Source organism: Aythya marila (genome assembly GCF_965140915.1).
Source record: "Aythya marila genome assembly, chromosome: 4".
In the NCBI taxonomy this organism is placed as follows: Eukaryota; Metazoa; Chordata; class Aves; order Anseriformes; family Anatidae; genus Aythya; species Aythya marila.
This window is the reverse complement of record NC_139045.1, coordinates 45,636,840-45,660,301: the sequence shown is the minus strand read 5'-3', so window position 1 is coordinate 45,660,301 and position 23,462 is coordinate 45,636,840. Positions and strand designations below refer to the sequence as shown.

The 23,462-nt window shown below is 41.4% G+C and overlaps 1 protein-coding gene across 3 annotated transcripts; it reads right to left on the bottom strand.

Moving 5' to 3' along the window:
• Positions 1–740: 740 nt before the first annotated feature.
• On the bottom strand, positions 741–23,305 carry PKD2 (polycystin 2, transient receptor potential cation channel; the record flags this gene model as incomplete). 3 transcript variants are annotated; one of them, XR_014317395.1, is made up of 17 exons in its annotated part: positions 741–838; positions 1,039–1,144; positions 6,190–6,376; positions 7,360–7,507; positions 7,910–8,073; positions 8,300–8,417; positions 8,777–8,898; positions 9,897–9,995; positions 12,138–12,258; positions 12,972–13,153; positions 14,355–14,525; positions 14,700–14,928; positions 15,138–15,362; positions 15,675–15,925; positions 16,273–16,406; positions 18,669–18,782; positions 22,894–23,262. XR_014317395.1 is itself a non-coding variant. In XM_082759173.1 (16 exons), the coding sequence occupies 16 exons, from the start codon at positions 23,111–23,113 to the stop codon at positions 6,064–6,066; spliced, it is 2,493 nt and encodes an 830-aa protein (XP_082615299.1). In that variant the 3' UTR covers positions 3,832–6,063. The 3 variants fall into 3 exon arrangements, 2 of the variants coding, with proteins under 2 accessions (XP_082615298.1, XP_082615299.1); XM_082759173.1 differs by lacking the exons at positions 741–838; positions 1,039–1,144 and adding an exon at positions 3,832–6,071; XM_082759172.1 differs by lacking the exons at positions 741–838; positions 1,039–1,144 and having other exon boundaries at positions 3,831–6,376; positions 22,894–23,305.
• Between the last annotated feature and the right edge of the window lie 157 nt (positions 23,306–23,462).

Sequence of the window (23,462 nt, the reverse complement as noted above, 5' to 3'; positions counted from 1 at the left end):
AGATGGACCTGGTACTCGCACAATGCAGGCAATTGTTGCAATTATTAAAGTTATTAATTATTAATTATTATTGTTGCAATTACTACAGCATTCTTTTTGAAGATTTCTACTCTCCTTTCTGTTTACAAGCATTTAAAACCATCCAACATGTCACCATTTGGTATCTTTCTTAGGTAAAAATTAAAAAAAAAAAACATTGCATATGAGATAGGAATATTTTTTTAGCTTTTGTGTTTGCATTCTCCTCAAAAAAAAAAAAAAAAATTAAAAAAAAATATTCACCCTGTCATTACATTATTCCATTGAAATACTGAAAAAAAGTATATTAAAACTTGGTGAAAAATCCTAAGTGTAGCTAGGCATTATTAAAGCACTTGAACTGAAGCAGGGATTTCAGCTTGTTTTATGACTTGCATCCATAAATACTTGAGTATACAATTAAGGCTTTACTGCTTGGATCAGCGCTTCTAAGACAGCAACGTAACAATATAACCTCCTAAGAAACCCAAGGGAAATTCTTTGCATACTGAGGATATAGCAAGTCCTGTGATTTGTTTTTGAAAGCTCAGTAACGCACTTTCTATAAACTATATCCAACATCATTAGGCACGATAGCTAAGAGAAATAGGTGCTGTACATACAGTGGTAAATAAATACAAACACTTCATTTCTTTACCTGTGCAACTTCCTTGATAGCTGTAGTATTACCAACTTGTGAGGCATACTGAGAAGATAACATGGTTTTAGAAATGCCTTCTTCCTGCTTCATTCAGGTCTCTGTCTCATGGAATTACCCCAACATAAGTTTCTCTTTTGATTCCTTGCTTTGTGCAGAAAACTGCAGAGATGTGAACAAAGAATGCTAATAGAGCTTTCATTAATACTATTTTCCATTTATATTTTTTTTTTCTTAACAATAAAATTAGTCAGCAAGGTTCTTGCTGAACTAATCAGTAATTATTGTATTGCTTTGATTGTTTTCTGATGGGGAAAAACAAAGCCTTCAGAGTACCAAAGCTGCCGGTCAATGCTTCTTACCTGTAGTTTATTTTACGTATTTTTCCTTTTTAAGTAGAAGATAACACTGAGGAGATCAACAGCAATGGGTTCGTGCAAAGCAATCAGCAGAAGAGTACTGCAGGTCCTTGTACAACACAGAAACAAAAGGAAAATTAGAGAAGCTTTTTCTGGAGGAGAAAAAAATCCATCAGCCCAAATAAAAAAAGGAAAGAAACACAATGCACCAAAAAACCTCCGGAGATAAAAAATACGTAGTCACTATCACATGTACCTTGAAGTGCAATGGAAGGGGGAAAAAAAGTCAAGAAGCATTAAAAAAAAAAAAAAAAAAGAAAGAAAGGGATTACTAGCGGTAGGGCAATGAGCCTGGAGTTGCCAAGGTTAAAAGGCTCCAAGTACGTGTGTGTGTCTGTATGCTGATCTGATGGAGATCCTTAATAATTGCTTTGTAAAAGCTTGACCTTGTGACAAGAATTAGATTCTCATCCATCTCGTAATACCCCAAGGTTAACGGTCCTGACTTTTTCTCACAATCTCTTTTCTTTCCCCACCTCGTTAGGGATGGATTTTACACGCATGCCTTTACAAGTACACGCTTCATTTAGCCTTGCTCATTAATCTCCTCCAAAGGGGTCTTGCTAGGATCCTTGCTTTGCTGTACACTTGGCTTCGGAGCTCAATTATCCCTGACAGTTGCTCCTGTCGGCAAGAGCTTGGGGACAGGGTTCCCCAGACCAAGTGATTTAGAGTGGTAAGGCTCAGGCATGGTTGGGGCTTACAGATGACAGAACTGCCTGATACCATTGTTTTTGCTGAGATTTGTCTTACATACTTAAACAACTGCGATGTAAAAATGTAATCATTCTGATTATGTCACCGACTTGATTGAAAATGTGTTTTTGTGTATAAAAATTCCTGTTGTGGTTTCTTGACATTGAAGAGTAAGTGATTTAATCTGGATTCTAGGAAACTTTAAAAGACTTACTCGTGCAAGGTTTTATTAATTTTAATCAGAATACATTATCAAGCTTTGCTGAGGATTTGCTGTGTAGTAGCCAATGGAATTTCAGGCTGAGTTTTCAAAATTTTAGTTCTTACAACTTTGGAAATACATTTATCACCAATACTTACAACAGCAAACTGCCTAATAATCATGTACTACTATTATTTAATTTTGTTATAAAGTTAAGAAAGTTACCCTTTTGAAAGTATTTTGTCCTAATTACAGACTAACAGCCTTCATTGACTATGCAAGTGGCCTGAGTCCAAAAAACTTCTGGAAGAGAGAATTGCCTTACAAGTACAAAATTTACACTGCTATGCTACGATTTAACCTCCTAGTTTAAAAAAAAAAATCCCGAACTTCATAAATGCATTTTTGCTGTTTGTTCATATATATTTGTATTTGTCTTTTGGTGTGGTTACTACAACTTTCAACAAGATCTTAATTTTAGTTAAATACATATTTATTACTTTGTTATTTACTTTTCTACGGATAATTGTTGTAGCCATTTTTAATGTCCTGTTTACAGGTTTTCTCTGTGTTGCTGATAAATATCTTAAGCATTGAATTTTTCTTTCCTGGATAAAATATTTCAGTATTCCCCACTATAGCCCAACAGTTCTAGGTTTTCTGCACATTTTATTAAAATAGTCTTCTAAAAAGGACCCTCATTGAATTGAAAAGCAATGATTTACTGACACTAAATGTTAATTTTTGTAAACATCAATTTTTTTGGTCAAGTGCAATCACTGTCTTAGTGTTTTTCACAAAAATGATAGCACAGCACAGCATGAGAGAGAGCACAGTCCTAAAATGTAAATAGCAGTAGTGCCAACAAAGACTCGTTAGACCTATGAATCTTCCACGCTACCCATTTTTATTTTCTCAATAATGTGTGTTTGTGTGATTATCATTCTAACAAATGCAAATAGCTTCTTTCATCCTAAATATTTTACATTTTTTTAATTAAAAAAAAAAAAAAGTTTTCCTTCTGTCAGAACTTACATTCATCTCACTGCTAGCTATCAAAAAAGGCAAATGCCTTCCAAGCATAAAGTAAATGATTTCTCTCCACTTCTTGTTCTCCCTCCTTCTGCTTGTGGGGAATGAATTCAGAAGAATTATGTGGCTCTTACTCCAAACATGCATCTCAACCTGCGCTTTCTGAAGAAATTTTCCAAAGTCAGCAATACTACAGCATACACACAGCATTCGCTAAGAAAGCTTCCCTCTTACCACGCTCAGTGACTTTTATTGTACACTGACTAGAGGCTTAATACTTAAACTCAGTATGTATGAATTTCGTTAAAAACTTATGATGATTTCACATTAAGCACTCAATTCTCGTTAATACAGTTTACTTTCTTGCTGGTGAGACAGTTGCCTACTGTTTGCTGCCTGGGCAGAACTATGGAGCTGGTATGTGAGCCTGGGATTTTCAAGCTGCATGCAACCCTCCAGATGTAGGATTGTCTGAAACAAAGGGAAAAATTAAGTGGAAAAGAACAAAAGAGTAATGGAGTTAGCTTAAACAGCAACTGTGAAATACTAAAGGGACACAGTTATTAGCAGTCAGAGCTGCTACCTGAAACAGCAGAAGATAGATTTATGCAGATATAATGTGAAGCATTAAGGAAAGCATTGTTTGGGCAATGAGGCAGTTGGATCAACCCAGTCCTCTATGCTCATTTACAGCCTGTACTTCCTTTTAACATTATTATTTCTTTTGAGAGTAAGGTATGATAAGATACAAGTAATATTCACATACAAAAATAGCATTCTTAATGTTCCATTACAAATAATCCACATGTATGGCACAATATTGGCTTTACAGATTATATAAGAAGTTTATTAGGAAGTAAAGTGCTCAGTTTTACAGATCAATACATTCTTGATCATTGTAGAAGGCTTGCATAATTAATAGCTTCCTAATAAGACCAAACACTGTACATTTATTTCCTATGCAAACTTTACCTTATTACTAAGTGACAAATGATATTAGAATCTAAAATTTAAAAATGAAATAATAAAAATGTTCAAAACATTTATCAAGTGCCCATGCACTTACTGCAAGGCCTATTGTCGACACACACGGGTACCCCATGAAAACTTAATGCACTTCAAGATGAAGTTTGTTATTAAGTAACGACACGTTACAGAAATATACCTCAACAAATACAGCTATGAATGCACATATTTTCATTTTCATAATAAACATATACTACAAATAAAAAGGAGCTGCATGATTGAATGTACATTTTCAAATACGCATTTTTTACAGGCCAGCTATTTCAAACCATACTGCCAGGTCTCTGACAGTAGAGAGACAAGAGCATCATTTTTTTCCTAGTGCAGGACAAAAAAAAAAAAAACACCTACAGAAACAAAAAGCCCTTCATAAGACTCACAATCTGTTTTCCCACTTTGTTCCATTCTTGAGCCACAGCTACCAAGAAATTCCAGTCTCCGCACTGAACCTCCTCCTGCTCCACCTTTTATTAAGTAAGTTTCTGTGCATAGGGTTTCTTGTAAACTTAAAAACAGGAAAAGGCATAAAGTCTTACTTAGTTTTTGCACGTTCTCTGATTAGAGGGAATGCGCTCTGGGTATGTCCAGGCAACGCAGTGATAAGAGCATATGCAAAATGTAGTTTTGCCCACATAGCACCACTGCAAGAAGTAGTACTAGCCTCTGGCAACAACTGCAATTTGAAATAAAAATACACCAATATAACATAAATATGCTGTTTTTACTTCGTTAAATAGGCATTTTTCCTCTATATCACCTACTAATAGCTAAGATGTGTTTGATTATGTAGCTTTCTGTTTTCCTTTAAGCTAACTGTATGAATTTAAATACAAGAGAACTGCCATCTTCAGGATAAAAACACAACTGACAGCCTCTCTCCTAAACCAACAAGCCATAGACTGAAACAGGCTGCTAGACAAAACCACACACACTGTGCTTCAGTGCCTTCTAGAGGAAAACAACGTAATTTGTGGCATACCTCCTTTCAAAAATAAAGCGTCTGTGACATGGAAAGCACAGAAAATTAAATACTAAAAATCAGTGGTTACACTGAAAACCTTTCCAAAGGAATTACGTTGAATCCCTGGAGAAGAGAGTACGTGAAAGCATATCTAATAATTTTACAAGCTGTTAAATGTAAATACAGGCTACATAGGTGAGATGTGCGTTGCAGAACTTCACAGAGCACTTGATTGGGTTTTCCCTACCATTGGGCTCCCCTCCCATCCAAGGAAGAGTCAGAATTTTTCAATCGTGTGTGATTTTAAATAATGTGCGAAGTTATTGTGTTTACCTAAAGAAGTGAGGAATATTTATCCCAATAACACTTAGATCCTCAAAACATGGCACTAAAAGTGGGCACTATACAACAGAGCTGAAGACGATTATATTAACTGGGTGTAAGAAGGCAATTGTCAAACATTACTTCTAAAATGCAAATGAAATGGAAGAAGGCATAACATATATGGTTTCTATTACAGAATGATCTGATTAACAGGTGTACAAACTCAGTGCACTTTCTTCTCTTTAAAGACATGTAGTATTTCTCAATAATACGAAAAAATGGCCATTTTAAAGTAAAATGTTAGTACACCAAGAACAACTCCAGAAAAATATACAAAAACTCAGAGTTAAAATAAAAAGATGTCGATTTGTCTCTTTGAAAAGTGTCAATTAAAATGAATGAGACAATAAACTAGTGCTGTTTTCTTTAAAAAATGTTTTTCAAAGCTTTTAAAAATTCTGTTTTTCCAATAGAAAGCAGAAAACCCACAGCTCTTCATTTGAATGGTTTAGCTAGAGCACATTTTGTCTAAAGCTTGCTGTCCTCGTGAAGCTGTTCCCCTTAACACATGTATAAGAATTCTGTCCAGGTAGACTTCCTCTTGCATTTTCATTTCCAAGGCTAGCTGGCTGGTTGTTGGTGACTTTAGCCTGACGTGTGGCTTATGTAGGTCTGAAAATGCCTTATGAAGAGAGTGTTTCTTCTTACACACCACTGGAGCTTTCCTTCAGTGGTCTGATCAGAATGGAAACAGTGGAGTCAGGCATTTGCTGGCTTAATACTGGCCCCAAACTACCAAGCCGATCCTACACATGGATGTTATTTCCCCCATTCCCTCCTCCCCCATCAATACCATCCGACTGCGAGGAAGACGGCCGCGAGTTCCTGGAACGAGGCTGGCCGTTCAGCCCCAGCGGTGTTCCCAAACGATGGCTCATTTGGGATGCCGTGTCATCTGATTCCCAGCGCTCCAACTCCTCTCGCACAAGCCGCTCCATCTGTTCCCGGTGGATTTCATTGTCACGACCCAGTCTTTCATCCTAAACAGGTACAAGATGCAAGATGGAAGTGCAGTTTCCAAACCGCAGCCTCTCCAAAATCCTATGTGATACAGGAAATCCCTATCGCACTCAAGTATTTCAAGAGGCTAGAGGCAAATCATGGCTACTGCAGTAAATGGCTTTCTTTCCACTAATGCAACTCCCAGGTTGTCCCTTTCACTTATGAAAGCATAATTTGTATTACACCTTTTAATATTTAAGTCTGCCTCCAGAAATGTAGAATATACTGAGGAAAGAATGCCCCCAATAAAGATCCAGATAGAGGATCAAGCAGATTTTTTGGGTGCAACAACAGTAAAAGCCAGGGACACTATATTCATGACAGGGCAGCTGTAAGTCTGACCCACATAACCCACCAAGACAGAACATCTCACCCACCCCTTAGCAGCCCTTTTCTGACTGTTCTTGACCCATCAGGGAGCTGACAGGTTTTAGTGTCCGCAGAAACAATGCACTTATCCTGCTGGCTGCTTCCACGTGGCGCTTTGAAAAGGGAAGGTAGGAAGGGAGGCAACAGGAGGTAGATAACCACACACACCCCCAGAAAAAATCAGGAGGAGAAGAGCAGGCTGCACAGCCTGCTGGGCTGGATCACCTTGACTCTGCCAGCCTAGTCCATAAAACTTTGTATTCATCCCAACAGACAACAAGGGATGAAAAAGCTTCTTCAGCAACTCCTCATCACCACTGCTGTCCTGTCCAGGGGTTTAAATGGTGCTCTGCAGCCGCAGTGTGACACGGGTCTGCTAGAAGATGCCTTCTCATATCTGAAACTTGCATCATGTCCCTTCAGTAACACAAAACTCCAGATTGCTCGGCCAGTGCCAAAGCAGCCACGTCATTTTTACCACAAGGCCCACCACCCTCCCAAGCCAAGCAGCAGAAAACAAGTACTGACACTAAATAAGCCATGCCGGCTGTGGCCAGCAGGTGACAACACAGGACAGAGCGGGGTTACTTACCTCTGTCACTCCGTCCAACAGCCTTCCCAACACATCTCTCCTTTTCAGTTTGGCTCTCTCCATCGCTTCAAGCTTCACAATCACCGCATCGATCTTGGAGACGATACTGCCGATTGAATGCTCCATGCGATCAACCCGCCTCATGAGTCTGAGGGCAATAAACAATAATTTCAACTTATTAAACTAAGCTGAAGGGCTTGGTAAACTTACAAGCCTCGAGATCTTACTACTAGGAAAAAAAAAAAATGTAGTAGTTTTCTGGCATTATTCTAACACGGCTATTTTCTCTGTTGTTTCAGTGACCAGGTTTTCACTTTCTTTTTCTGAGGGGTGGGAGGGAAGGGACAGATTCCCATGAGCCTCTCTAAAATACTTACAATTCAAATAATACTTGAAAGCTACAGGTGACTTCAGCAGCTGAAAATCCTGACTTTTACTGAATTATTTGACTAATATTCAGTTATAGGAGAGACTACAATGTACCTTACATAAAAATCCCCCAAGGGAAGCCCCACCACATGGTTTTGCTCCCCTAGGAGGCTCAACTTACACTTGGAACTCTTCGTAGGAAACCCCACTAGAGCTGCTGCCCCTCCTCCTGGAGCTGTGCCCACTGTCTTCATCCTCGTCCTCCTCAGAGTCATCCAAGCTCCGGGGGAAGCTGCGGCTGCTTAGAGGACGTGGCAGAGAGCTCCTGTCCAGGTCCAGATCCTCCTTTAGGGCAACACAACCCGCAGACAGGGAAGATAAAAAGACTTGTCACCTGTGCACTGGGGAGGCCAAAGACCTCCACCTTGCCATTTTTCAGTTCTGCTAAGACAGCCAGGGTAGAGAGCAAAAGCAAAAGGAAACACAAGTTTTCTTCTGGGGCAGCAAACCAGCACAGGGAGCAGATTGGCTGACGGTGCTGATGGCAAGCTATTCCTAATGCTGAGCTCACCCTCTCTTTCTCCAGGTCATCTCTCATCTGCTGGTGTTCATGCTCTGTCAACTCCTGGTCCCCATCCTGATCATATTTGGTAAATATTGCTTCAATCTCTGCATCAGTGTGGCCCTTCCTAAAAAAAGCAATAAAAACAGATCCCTTACTTTTTATTTTCAGATGCTAATTCAACTTCATGTGCTGGAAAAGCGATTCACTCCCAATGAACTTTCATCCCCAAACAAAAGACACAATGAACCCAGAGCTGCCCATAAATTCTGCCCCACCAGGTATACAAAACGCTGACCACAACAAAGCTCAGCCCTCACTTTTCATTACCTAATGGCACAAACCTCCCCTGACCTGCACCCTGATCCTTCCCAACCATCCTGGGACTTCTGAAAGACATCGCAGAGGCAAGAGCAACTTGCACAAAACACTTCACAAAATATATCTGGGCACACTACTCAAGATTATAAGTAACAGCTTCCTTACCCTTTTAGATCTTGCCGGAGTTCATCAAAATTTAGTTTCCCCCCGCCTTGTCTTAGGCTTTCTGAAATGTCATCAACAGTAGTTTTCTTCAGTTTAAGTTTGACCATGGCTTTGTTATAACCCTAAAAGAAAAAAAAGATTTCATGTTTTACTCAGCGTGAAGCATTAGCACTTGATTTCCAACAGACTTCTTTTGTGGATTACCAATATCTGCTAGCGTACACAAGCATTGATTGTGTTCCAAAAGCTCTGTCTTTTCCTCCAGCTTACCCATTTTTTATTTCAGTGCTTAAATTAACAACATGAAAATACCCCTGCAGCTAGAATTAAGGCTTTTATCATTCAGTTGGCACTGCAGGTCAGTAGGAATAGATTATTTCAAGACACCTTTGGCAGCTACTGACAGTTAAGTGACAGTTTTAAACAGTGCTGACAAACTGGGTACAACTTATATTGGTCATTTTGCTTCCCTCATTCTTCAGTTGTACAAATGATTTATAAAAACAATCCTCATCCCAACAAAGCAGGATTTCTCATTTTTCCCTGCTCTGTTTTAACAACCAGTTCCCAAGTTTAAAACACTGAATCACTGGTCATGCTAAGTATGTGTTTAGACATTTCTGACCATGGTACAGCACCACACCACCCATGCCAGAGCACATGCAGGTGCATGTCATTTTTCCTAGGCTGAGATTCAGGTCGAGCTTTTAATTCTGTATTTGAAAACCTTACTGGCAGCTGCCCTGAGAGCTCCCAGTATGTAATACAAGACTCCACTCATCTTAAAGCCTGATATGAAATAACTTGGAATTCTGTGCCCCAAAAAAATGGCACTTCAGCTTCACCAAGTGAGTACCTCTCTATCTACCTAGACAGACATATCCTGAGTCATACTCACTAGCGGCTGATCCTTTGACATAAAGTCTCAGATAGCTAAAATATGTTGTGATACAAAGCTTTCATTGTTTAATTTACATTCAACTCACACATTTATTTTAACTGAAAGATGCATATTTTCACCAGCTGTTGCCAGCTTTACTCTTTAGTTTCTATAGTGTTTTCTGGATTAAGTTCAGATGTGAGGAACGAGACATGAAACAAAACAAACCATTACTTTTACCTTTCTGATAAGGTCAGACAGTTCCATTTCTGCCTTCTGTTGTGCCATATCCGATTTGACTTCAGAATATGTATCATTGATAATGGCCAAAAACATGTTCTGTTCATGGAAGAAATGAAAAAGATGCTTAAAAAATCTCCACAAGTCCAAATCCTACTTTGCCCGTGGCCTTCATGTGCAGACCTACACATTTGTGTTGTGTTTATTTTTTTAAAGGGGCCAGGAGAAAATGGTGCCATATTTAAAAAGCACCAAGTGCTTAAGATATTGAAATACAATGATCTTCAGCTTTTAATCAGAATTACTTGTAATTAACCTAACTGGGGAATTTGTTTCTAAAGAGGGTTCATACCTACACACAGTGGTGCTGATAAAATGTGTTCTACCTGCAGAGGGTCCAACTCGTACACAAAACATCTGTGAATTCATCTAGGCATTACAGCTGGCAACAAAAATGCCATGGAGATGCAGGTTAATTACTCATCTCCTAATAACCAGCACAAACACAAGGATCTTACCCTGTTACAGCCCTGCATGTGGTTCAGAACAAAGATAAGAACAAAAAGATGTCAAATCAGACACTTGGCATGCTTGTCACCAACTCTGACGTGACTTCAGTGGCTTGTTCAGAGAAGAGAAAGAAGTGGTCTCACTGCCCCTGCGCCCAGCATTTTACTAGACCTGTGCAGCCATCACTGGAAGTGTCCTGCTGACTGTGGAATACACATGATTGAACTGCAAGCTGGACATTCAAGTCCAAAAAGACTCAACGTACTGGTATATTCAATGTGCCACTCCTGTGGAAAAGCTTTGTTAACATTATTTCAGATATAAAAAAATCCTTTTAGAAGAATAGTTTTCCAATGTCATATTGTTATACATTCTGGTCTAACACCAGAAAAAATAAGAGATACCTGGGCTACTGTCTATTTTGCTTTCAGCTGCCCAAATATGAGTGCTAAGGATGCTGCTTTCTGCCTATCTTCCCTAACTTTATTTCCAGGTCTAAGCCTGGTCTCAAGAAGCTTTCACCAACATATCCCTCTACCCAAATTATAGCATGTGCACATTAATAAATACACAAATTGCAGTGTCTGCTGTGCCCTCACATTCCAGAGATTTTCTGCTATCCCTTAGAAAAAAAAAATAAAATGTTTCTTTCCCTTGCTGGCCTCTGCACCTCTGGATTTTGTGAGGTGATTCAAAGCACCTGTCTCATGCACTTTTTGGGTCAGAGTAACCCATGTATTATTTTCCAGCTGTCTCCTCTTGACTACCACTTCTTCTCATCCCAAAGACCAAACAAGAATTCACTAATGACAAGGGTCAGTAAATCAGTCTGCGAGTTAGGATGATACACGACTGCTGTACAATTTTAGGTTAGTAAAATCCTGCTTTAATTGTTGCCACCTTATTAAATCACCAAAAGACACACCGTTCTGGGAATGATCTGAGGACATCTTGCTCGCAGAAGTTTCAGCCTGGAGATACCATTAGAAACCAGATTACTGCATAGCAATGCTAGTACCAAACTGCTGGTAAGCTACATACAGGTAGAAGATATTGGGACTCTTAACTTATATTGACAAAAAAAAAATGGTTTTACTTGATGTCCTGGGTTTTGGAGGTCTTTCTCCCTCCACCTTTTGGTATTTAACTTCTACTAATAAGACTGTAATATGAATTCAACACTAGTGTGAACAGAGAGTATACAAATGATGGCTACTCACTACTAATATCTGTCCTGTGTGAATTTAATTGAGACACTCATGTCTACATACTGCTTCTCAGATAAGCTGAGCCTCCTAAAATACTGTTTGTCTAGAAGTACAGGGGTAATCTGCAGGGGAAGGAGAACCCCAAGTTGTTTTATGGAAATAAAGAATTGGTCCAGCTCTGCCCCAGATGAGGAAGACAGCATATGGGCTTGCTGTGTATACAAGCTAGGCACTGCTTAGAATTAGAAATGAAAAATTCTTCATAATTTAAAAACAAACAAACAAACAAACAAACAAAAAACGGAGCACTATAAGGGAGTGAGAACAAATATACAATGCATATCTACTTTAAAGGAAATAAAAAGCAAAAAATGTAGTGAAAGATGATGTAAAAGTGAGGCCCTTTCCATGGAACACAAGTGTGCCCCAATTAGCAGGAGGAATCCAAGAACAAGAGGTGCAAAAATGGCCATAAAAAGAAACTTGCCACCTACCCACCCCATGTAAACAAAGGTGTACATACCAAAAGAATGAAGAACATAAAGAACACAAATGTAGTGAAATAAATTGGTCCCAAAATTCGATTAGCTTCTTCAACCTCTGTGAAGTTGAAGTCTCCCAAAATGATGCGGAACTGAGTAAATCTTTAAAAACAAAACACATCCAGGGGTTGAGAAAAACACTTTTGGATCTGTGCACTTCTCAATCTATTTCACTGTAACAGTCAGATGGGCAGCAGAGAGGTCTGCACTACTATAGTACTTCCTCTGACATTGCCAAGTCAGTTTCTCAAACCCACCTTTATGCAAAACCAAACCTGTGATCAGATACAACACAAGAAGCATAACTAAGGTGGTTATTTCTGGCTTTTGGTCACAACTGACAATGGCAGCAACAGGAAGCAAAGAAAACCAATGACCCAAGCCTGTCCCTCTCCTATCCCTTCTGCTCTTCACGTATGTAAAATCTCAACCATTTCCTTCTGAAGCTGCCTCTGCCTCTCTACAGGAAACATTTTGCTCCCTATGCCCCAGTGTAAGAGGGGGGGAAAAATCTGTCAGCTTGGTAATTACCACACTTAGAATCAGGTTATGTTGTACCAAACCAATACAGGGGAAATTGATTTACTGTCCTATACTGAGTCCAGCCTCACTCATGGATTCTCGCAGATACCTACAAATGACTAAGCATTTCTAAAAAGCCTATAAATGACTAAGCATTTCTAAAAAGCAGCTACTGAGCTACACCAGCAGTGAGATGCCTACAGCTTATCTCTTTAGATAGATGTTATAGGATTTCTTTGGTCTTTGTTCATGTGTACTGAGAAATTCTTTGCATTCTTTGTTATTTTACTTACATACAGTCCTGGAAAGTGCTGAAATCATCGATCTGAGTACCAAAGACAAGATAGGCCAGCTGAGCATATGCTAAGAAAATAATAAAAAACATAATAGCGAAGCCAACGACATCTTTGACACAGCGAGACATGGTAGTGGATAACTGACTCATCGTTCTGTTGAAGTTCACAAATTTGAAAAGCTGTTGATAGAAAAAAGAAAAAAAACCTGTGAAGACATGTAAGACAGTTTCTCATAACAACTGTTGTCTGGCTTTTTACATGAGACACCTTACTGAATTTCACAAAGTCAGATAATTTATATTCAGAAATATACTTTGCTTCCAAAAAAACACTAAGGCTTGAAATGTGAAGAAAAAAAACTGTGAGAAAACAGACTTCCACTTGCACTCCTATTTGAAACCCTAGCTTAAGAGCAGTGTTACTGATATGCTTCCAAAAGCCTATTTATTTATCTTTACATTCTTTCAGAATGAAATAGAAAAACGTGAGGAAACACGATCACACAGCTGACCTTGCTTTGAGCAGGTGGTTGGACTAGAAACCTCCTGAAGTCCCCTTAAACCTGCATAATTCTGTTTCTCTGCAGCTCTGCAGTTATTTCTAATAATAAGCTGTTTTGTTTTTACACGGTGATGCAAAAATTGCATGCAACTTTGACCTACAAAACAGCAGGAGATGGGATAACGTGCTTGATAATTATCAATTATCAACTGATAATATTTATAAATATTTATCAATTGATAAGTATCAATTTGGAATATCATAGCTGAAATGCATTTATCATTGCTCTTAAGTTTTCCACTGCCAGACAATTCATAAACTTCATGTTCCTCTGCAATTTTTACATGCAGAGGACAGGAAAGTCAGGAAGACAAGTAGCACTAGAAAGGAGAAATTAAAATTAAAAAAAGAAAAAGTTATAAAAATAAGTTAAACTAAAGCAACACATCTGATTTTGGTATGAATTGGACTATCTCTCCCACATTTATGACTTGAATCAGACACTACCAACACTTCTACCAATACAGAAGTTCTGAAAAGATAAAATGGGTACAGTTAAGCCAATCTAGGAAAAAGCAGTATCCAGTACTAAGTCCTGATTTGTCAACTCAGGAATAATGAAAACATTTCCTGACATTCCTGCTGTGACAAAGCACTGCAGACTGCATCTTCGGGACTTAAATAAGGGCTGAATAAAGCAGAGAGAGAATTAAAACCTTGTTTTTAATCTGCAAGAAGGCACCCTTGTGCTCTCTATCTGTCCCATGACCAATTTTAGGAGAACACGATGAAATTGAAAGAAATACATGACATGACATTCAGAACACTCTGAAAGATCACTTCCTGATTTTAGAGTAAGGACGGGAATCTTGGAGTTACCTTAATCCAGACAAAAAACACAGTGACTGCAGCAATGTTGTTGAATTGCATTTGCCAATAGGCCAAGGGTTCAAAGTTGGGGAATGAGTTCTGATCTTCCAGCAGCTTCTTCAGGAGCATATCAACAGTTGAAGTCCTGTAGATGCTAATTCCTATAGCTGCCACAGAGAGCTGAGAACAAGAGAAATGAATGTGTGAAAGGTGATGAGAGTTTTAAAACACCTTGTTTTAGCCTAAAATATTCACAGATAGGATGATGGCACTATCCTTTAAACCCACTATGAATGCAGTGCCATTAACATCTCCCACAAAGTACATTTCAGGCTTAATATAAAGATTACCTACCACAATGATGACAATATCAAGACAATTCCAAAGACTTCTGAAGTAGTGCAATCTATGAATGTGAATTTCTAATATCTCTTCCACCATATAGTAGAGAACAAAGAGGCAAAACGCCATTTCACAGGCTGCCAGGAAAAAATCAAAAGTGGAGATGTAGTGAATCAGCTTCACTGGCTGAAACTGCCAAGACGTAAGAAGGCCTCCAGTTGCTGGAAACTCCACTAACAACCTGCATTTGGAAAAAAAGAAAACAAAAGTTTCATTTAAACAGTGTCCACAAAAAAGCACTACAAACGAAACTTGGTTTTATTTATATTATTATTTAAATCAAGTGGAAATAGGTAAAAGCCCGCACATGCTTCAAATAAGTCTTCATGCAGTTGAGTAAAGCCCACTACTGTTCCTACATCATGCCATGTGAATGCCACTGGTGCATACCTTACAACGCAGAACAGGTTGATGTTCGCATTGTATACGGAGAAATCAATGAAAGCTGCTCTCGTCCCTCTGTCTAGCCACAGGTTGTTCTTCAGGCTGGCAATCTGCACAGCTGTCACTTCCCTGCTCCTTGAGAGGTCTTGGTAATAACCAGCCCCGCTGTACGTGGCGAGCAAGCCCCAGTGGCTGCTCCCATTCAAATCCTTCTCGTTGGTGTATGTCCAGCTAGTTCAGAAGTAGTGAGACAGAGCATGTTAATCCTTCCGCTTTCAACTTACAATTAACAAAACAAATAAAATCTGACAAAAACAAACAAACAAACAAAAAAAAAAAACCTACCAAGTTTGGTAAGGTTTCTTCAAAAGCAGACTTCACAGTGTGCTGGATTTAGGTAGCATTACAAACTGGATTTTAGCTGGCTTTACAGACAGAACATAAAGCAATTCCAGAGTTGCCCCTGAGAAGTGACTAACCACACTATTCAGTATAACCCAATCAGAAAAAACATACATCTACGTGACGAACAGTACTACGTACGCTGTCCCATTTCGAAGCCCAAAAGGTGCAGTATCTTCATTAGCTACAGAATAGACATCGTAGCAGTCTTTGATTTCATCCTTTAGATCCTCGGGTATCGAGCACGAACCATTTCTCACTTTCAGCTGCCGAATGCGAGGCACCCCTAGGAGCAGGTTCTCGTAATAAATGAAGCTTTTGTTTTCTGCCATGGTTTTGTTGTTGTACCACATATCCCAGTAAAGACCATCCAGCAGAGGGCCTTCTGTGAACTGCAGAGGAAGACAGAATTTTAGTTTGCACGCAGCCAGCACTGCTTTTATACAACTTAATTCTGTGGAAATGTAAGAATATATTTTTTTTATGTTAAGGCAAAGGTCTTACTGTTAGCCGTCCTCTGGAGACGTTTCCCAGCCCTGCCCTGCCCTACTAGCATTACCTAGCCTAGCATTACCTTCACATATTGAAGGCCAACTTTGTTCCATCGCTTTGACAAAGAGCTCTTCGTGAACCAACCCCGTCATGCTAGAAAAAAAGAGCTTGCAGATTGAATTTACAGGCCATGACAGGAGAAACAAGCCACAGCAATAGCAAGAAAACAACTTGTTTATAATATTACCTTCCAGAAGTCATCCATCGTGGACAACGTTTTGAAGTCAGTTTTCTCCATTTTCGAGACAGGTGTTTCCAGGAAGAGCTGTGACATAACCCTCGTGTAGTAATACATACTGGAACTCACTGTCCCGTAAGTCACTGAAAGAGATTTGGGTAGGGGGGAGAGGTAAAAAGGGGCAGGGAGGAGAAAAAGACAAAGAGCACCTATTTGCTTGTTTTGGACAGCACTTGCATAGATTGTGCACTAAAAGGTCTAAGTTTCAGAACAAAACCCACACCAAGCAGCAACTGTCTGTCAGCTGTGATTACAATATAAAAAGCAGTGAAAAACAGATCAATCAGCCAGTTCAGAACACACAGTTCTCCTTCCCACACCTCGCTTGCTACTAATGCTCCTACAAAACCCAACATCAAGAACCACAAAGGCAGGACTCAGCAGCCTGAAAAGAGGCAGATAGTGCCATTCAAGGCGTTGGAAGAACCACGTCCTGCCAGAGCAGAAAATGATGCTCAACATGGGCAGCATGGGACATGGCAAACAACACTGAACATCTGTTGTTAGACAGCAGAACTCCACCCAAGGTGTGCAGTGCTTCTAAGAGAATCTCTCCACCGAAAATAATGGCTACTTCTTTCCCTTGTGCTGGGCCAAGCATGAGGCTGAGGACCACAGAGCATAAATTATAAAATGACATACAAAGCCCTGATGGCTTGAGAAGGCAGTCTTTGGCACTGGTACTGCTACTGCCTATAAATACTTAAAACCATTTCAAGGCTAAAACCCAGAGAAGCCTGAAAGATCACATCTACGGTGAACAACTTCCATCTGTTTTCACAGACTTACAGAAATATTTTATTATAGGGAAGAAAGCATGTTTTCTTTAGCAAATGGAGAACAAGAACTATTTTTAATAAACGTCTCCTGCTGCATGGCACGTTGCATGTGAGCCTCAGTTGTGAAATACCTGGATTCTCTCAAAAATAAGTAACACAAGGATTGCTAATAGCATTTAGCCAGAAGCAGAAAGCACCCTCCTAAGGCGTGTCACACCAAAGACCAGTCTGTCCCATAGTTATTGCTTAAGTATAAAATTAAAAGAGATAGTACTTAAAAAAAAACTTAATGAGTTAGCAGTGTCCGTGCACATTTGGCATACTACATTTCTCCCCACATTCTGTTACCAGGAATATTTTCTACAGCAGAATGAATTATGAACAGCCTGTAAGCAAACTTTTCCCACCAAAGACAAATGTGTTTTCATTCAAGTCCCTCATGCTACACCTCTCCTAGTGGTTGAGCCACAAGCAGCCTTACATTCCCTTGTCCATAAACCTGCACCAAGCACTCCTAAATGTCTCAGGAAGGAAATAAACATTAGAGTTAGTACATAATCATTCGTGCTGTACATCACATAAACAGCTGTGGGTTGTGTCACCAGAATAAGGTTTGTGTTTTTTCTTGTTTTGTTTTGTTTTAGTAATTGTGCTGTGGACAAGCAAGGCGCTCACTCCCAGAGCTGTTTGTTTGTTTGTTTGTTTGTCTCTCTGTCTTCAGGGGAAAAAAAAAAAAAAAAGGTTTTAATTCCGAAATAACAACAGCACCTTGCCCTGTTAGAGCTGATCAAAAATGATAACTTGAAAGCCATTTACACCGTGGACATTTAGAACAAAACTGCCCATGCTAAGAACTGGGGGTAACCCACCAGGTTACACTAACTTAATGCACACTGATTTTTTTTGTTATTCTCACTAGTAACCAAGTAAAACATCTATTTCCTCAACACCACATCAGGTTTTGTTTTGCACTGACTTGCTGATTGTTATGCAAATATATGAACACCTTGTTTTGGCAATTAATATATAAAAAATTAAAGAATTAAAATTAAAAAATTAAATTAATGTTTGTATGCCCAGAAAATGAAAAAACAAAACAAAAAAAAAAAAAACACCTGCCCTCAGATCTGTTATGTTACACCTTAAGCCCATTTTGGGTCCCTGAACATTATGTGCATTAGGCTGGAGATCCATCAAGCTCCTGTCTTCTGTCTCTTTTTCTCAAGTATGTCTTTAGTAAAATTGACTAACAGTATCTTGTGTGGACTCTAGAGTACATACCTAAAAACGGTCATGTGCTTAAAAAACAAATAAAACATTTTTTTTTTTTAAGAAGTGAGTTGAGGTTTGCATTCTGCTTCCTCTCTAGGTAGTCAGTAAGATTGCAAACCTTGAACCAGACAGCCATGTCTCGTGTACTTGGACATAACACTCATAAGCACAGCCTTACTGTGTTTCAAATGACAGAAAACAAGACAAAATGACACTAAAATCATACATGTCTCCAGTGATCCACATGCACTTGAGCATAAGAAACCACATGCATTAGTGCTGAAGGGTACTTACAGACACACAAGACCACGAGGAAAATCATGTATGTGACCAACTCCCGTAAAACACTTTTCAGGTATCGCTCTCTGCTGGTGTTGCTTTCTTCCATCAGTCTTGTGCCCCACAGACCTTTTAAGAAAAACACACACAGTGATACACACAGGGGTCTGAGACCAGATACACAAGTGGTACAATTAGTCGAGTGGCTTTGAAAGCTTCACCCACGTCATGTCTGCCACAGGCTCTGTGCTGGATTTTAAACTGATCTAAGCTCAAGCAAAAACTGCTTCTCTCGTTACCATTGTACAAGTCGAACTGGGCCTGCAGCAGTGCTAGCTACTCGTGAGGGACCATAATCATTTATTAACAGTGCAGCAGAACTCCTGTGGAAGCTGCTGAGTATCTGCCAGAAGTGCTGCCACTTCAATTAGGTGGTATGAAAACACACCCAGGTATACAGAGGCATGCACAGGTAGCCATCCTCCAAGATATGCTACAATTTGTGTTTTGTTTTGTTTTGTTTTGTTTGTTTGTTTGTTTCAATTTTAATATGAAAAGCATTATCGGATGAATGAAAATGCACATTCAGCACTGAACCTTTATTAGCAATTTTAAGTAACTCTCTACCTGAAAGGCTATGGTAGCTCTGTCAAACACCTGTAAAGAAAATATTTTGTAACCTCATGTTTCCTTCCTTGCACAGCAGAAATTTAGCAGCAGCCTAAGGGACCAGCTGATGTGGAGCTGTCAAACTGGACGACTGCGTTACAACGTTTGTGTGTGCTTCGTGGCATTACACCCAGCAGTCTCAAGACAACCGTGTGTAGGAACTCACTGGATGGTGCTCAACACTTCCAAAAGGGTGACAGAAAAGCAAAAGGATCTATTAAATGGAGTTGTTAACAGTAAAATGCATGAGAGTGGAAAGCAGTTAGTAACAACCGTGCTGATTTCCTCTGCCTAATACCAGAACAGAACAAAAATGGGAACAGCTGGGGATGTTCAGTCCAGGGTTGCTACCTTCAGGGAATTTATCTTTATTTAAACCTAAATAAATTTGACCTTAGTTTATGGTGGAAGGCAAGGCATATAGAAATAATATTTAACTCCTACAAGAGACTGCCAAACTTCTACTCTTTGCCTTTTCAGGCATCTTAAACTGCCAACCTTTCCAAACATTCTTCACATTCCCAGTAGATGGAAATGAAGTGACCCCAAAATTCCTAGGAAAAAATCTTGGATCTTTCAATCGTGCCACAGTAATCTGACGGGAATGGAACAGCAACAAGAGATAGCCAAAACAAGTTATAAAGCTGACAAGGAGGAGAGGGTCTGGTTGCTTTACAATTCCTGCTGCCCAGACCAGGACAGCCAAAGGGCTATGCTGCTCCCGCGAAGAGCTCCATCTGCTAGCAGAAAGCCAGGAATGAGGAAGCTCTTCGCTCGGCCTGATGAGGAGTTTTATTCCAAAAGCATTAAGGCGCCCGATGTTTGCAGAAGCCTTGCAGCTACCACAGATTGAGCTGTGACCTAACCACAAAGTCAACTGGGAAACCTCTCCTGCATATGCCCAGCAAGCACCCACAGCCTGTGTGCTGATCTCTGCTCATGCTCCTTGACTGGCTAATTACACCCTTAATTACACCCTTCACTGGCATCGGTCCCCAGAAGAAAAGAACGTTTCCAAAGCTGTTCTTTAAGGGTAAGTCTGAAAATTCACGGGTAAGGACCGCTGCTTTACCACACGAAACGCCAAATCCTCGCCATTAGGTCATTCTGGAAGGCAGAAACACAAAACCAAGAAGGTTTAGAGAGTCACTAGTAGCACAGAAGGCAACAAATCCAGCCCTTAATCCAGCAGTACGTTGCACTAGCAACCCTCATAATAAAACCGGGAAAACACTGCCGGAGAGAGGAAGAAAAGGCTGGAGCAGGCAGCGAGCTGAGCTGGCGAGAGCTGTGTCCGGGCTGTCAGCACATTACTCACCAGCAAGAAATGTGGAGAAAGCTTGCAAGCTTCATTTCTGTCCTTTTACAAAACTGTTACAAGTCGGCAAAGAACAGGAAGTCTCACAGGATAAAAACAAAACAAATTAAAACAAAAACCAGCACCAGAGATCACATAACAATCTTTCTGTTACATGAACTTTGGATTTACCCAATAGCTAGCTTGAAGCATTCATCAGCTGCCACATTTTTAGCAAACACACACAGTACTTCCATTTTTTGCTGCATTAGAATATTATTGCAGATGCATCTAAATGCATAGTGGTGCTAAGCTGTGCTGGATTTAAGGTGACATCTACCATGAGCACCAAAAACATTGTTTCTAGCCTTGGTTAATTGTTTCGTTTCATTCCTTATATACGTTTGGTACACAGGTAACACAGGAAATTAAAATCCTTCTGTTTACATGCATAAAAGCAGTTTGCGTGTGTATGTATATATGCACATGTAATATAAACATGCAATGGACTTCTACACACACACACACCTTTATATACATAAATCCAAGGTTACAATCTACGGAAGGCACATAAACTAGCCAGGCTTTATGGAAAACTTCCAAGGGCACCCAGCAGCTCTGCAGAGACGGCGCTGCCACCCCCCAGGTGCCCATAGCCATACGCCTGCCCAAAAATGCAGAGGGAGAGCAGTGTGGCCCCAGGGAAAGGTTCCTTCTCCCGAAACAACCAGAGCAACACCACGGCCTCCTGCTCCAGCTGAAGTTAACATTCCTTGCAGCGCCGGTACTAACCCAGCTCGGTACGGATCGGGTGACTGTTATCACCATTAATGAATGGCTGAAAACGGTGTTAGGTGCTGCCATTTAACAATAACCAGGAAAACCTCTCCAGAATACCTCCACGCGCACGACCTCGTACTGACGCACACGAGGACACGGTGAGGCTGGGTGACCACGCACAGCTCTGACGGGAAGGTAACTTTTCCAGCCTGGCTCTGGAAACGGCCCTCACCCTTGCCCATCAAACCTGACAACTTTCTCGGTAGCTGAGATGAGCAGCCTCCTCCTCCTCTCCTCCAGGCAGCTGGGGAGATCTGCAAAGGTAGGGGAGGCTTACATTGCAACTGAGAAGCCCCACAGACAGGAGACTAAGAGACAAATAATCATTATCAGTCGAGTTTCTATTCACTTAGTAACTCCTGTTGCAGTCTCCCTGATCGCTGCAAAATCCTGTTTCCAGCAATCCTTTTTGTTAGCATGTCTATTTCATAAACAGACAGCGAGCAAAGCATACGCTGTCATTTAACAGCACTCAGCTGATGAGCAGCAACCCGCTTATCCACGGTACCGCTATCATTTTTGGTATCCAAAGGATTAATCCTTCTTGTATTGCACCCTGTCTGGTGAAGCAGCATTTCATCACATAGATCTCTGCTAACTTTCCTCTAATTATCTTCAAACAAAACTAAGTTTGCCATATCCCAGTGCTCAGAAATCCTCATGGTTATCCACGAAATGTCACTACTGAGTACCATTTCCAATACTCCATTTTCCCTTTGACAGTTATCCTTCAAGTGTCCCGTGTCAATTTCAGGCTCACAATCAGCCCTTTCACCACGTAGCCTGAAGCCATCACATTCTCCAGAGAAGGTTGACTGCCCATGCAGCAGGCAAACGCAGTCCCCAGCGGTACCCCTACGGCACGAAAGTAATTTCCTGCACCTATAAAATTAATGGCAACAGCATTCTCGGGGTTACAGAGCCAGAAACGGACCTGTCCACTGCAGGAACCTCGGCTGCACTTGCCTGTAAGCACAAAAGGTGCGTGGGTCAGAAATCAGCAGAAACTGCAGAGAGGAACCGCAGGAATAGACCCACTGCAAACATTCCTAGGACATGAAACCAACTCTTTTTACTTTGCGGCTAAAAATAGAATATGAGCAGCGTTCACCGTCTAAAACACCAAGAGACAGCTTGGTCCGTGGCCATTATCTAAAATTGTTATTTTTTTTTAGTTCTTTTTTCTTTCTTACAGTGCAAGAAGACGGAACCTGGCACCATTTGCTGGGCAGCACATGATTTATCTGCACACACCCAGTAACAGAGAGAAGCACACCGGCTGTGTAACGTTACCACGCCAAAACTGGCCCTCAGCTTTCATCCCGAGCACAGACATTACACGTCCAAGTTAGAGATGCGCATCAGCCCCTACGCTGCTGATCGCAGCTGGCGCCGTGCTGCTTGCAGGCGGCCGGACAGGGAAGCCCCTCTCACCTCGCAGGCGCCCTGCCAGCCGCTTGGCCCAGGCGGCCCGGTGCGGGGCGGCGCCGTCGGGCGGCCCCTGCAGGCGGCTCGGGGGCTCCGCCGCCCCGCCGCGCCCCGCGGGCAGCCGCCGCCGCTGCCGCCGCCCTGCCCCGCCGCCGCCGCCGCCGCCGCCCTGTCCCGCCGCGCCGCTGCCCAGCGACGCCGCGGGGCTGCCCCACTCCACGTCCATCTCCAGCACCGGCCCCGCCGCTGCGGCCGCCGCAGCGGCTTCCTCCTCCTCGGGCTCGAAGCCGGGGTTGTCCCGGCTCCACGCCTGCCGCGAGCAAGCGGATGGCGGCGGCGACGGCGGCGGGCAGGAGCCGGCCCGAGCCGCCTCGCCCAGCCGCTCCAGCTCCAGCTGCTCCCGGCCGCGGCCCGCCATCAGCCCCGCCGCCGCTGCTGCCCGGGGCGGGGCGCAGCCGCCACCACCGCCCCTTCCCCGCCCTCCGGGGCCAGCCCCGAAAGCCCGGGGCACGGAGGGAGATGTAGTCGGGGCGGCCGGAGCGCCCCTCATGGCCGCCCGCCTCCCTCCCTCCCCC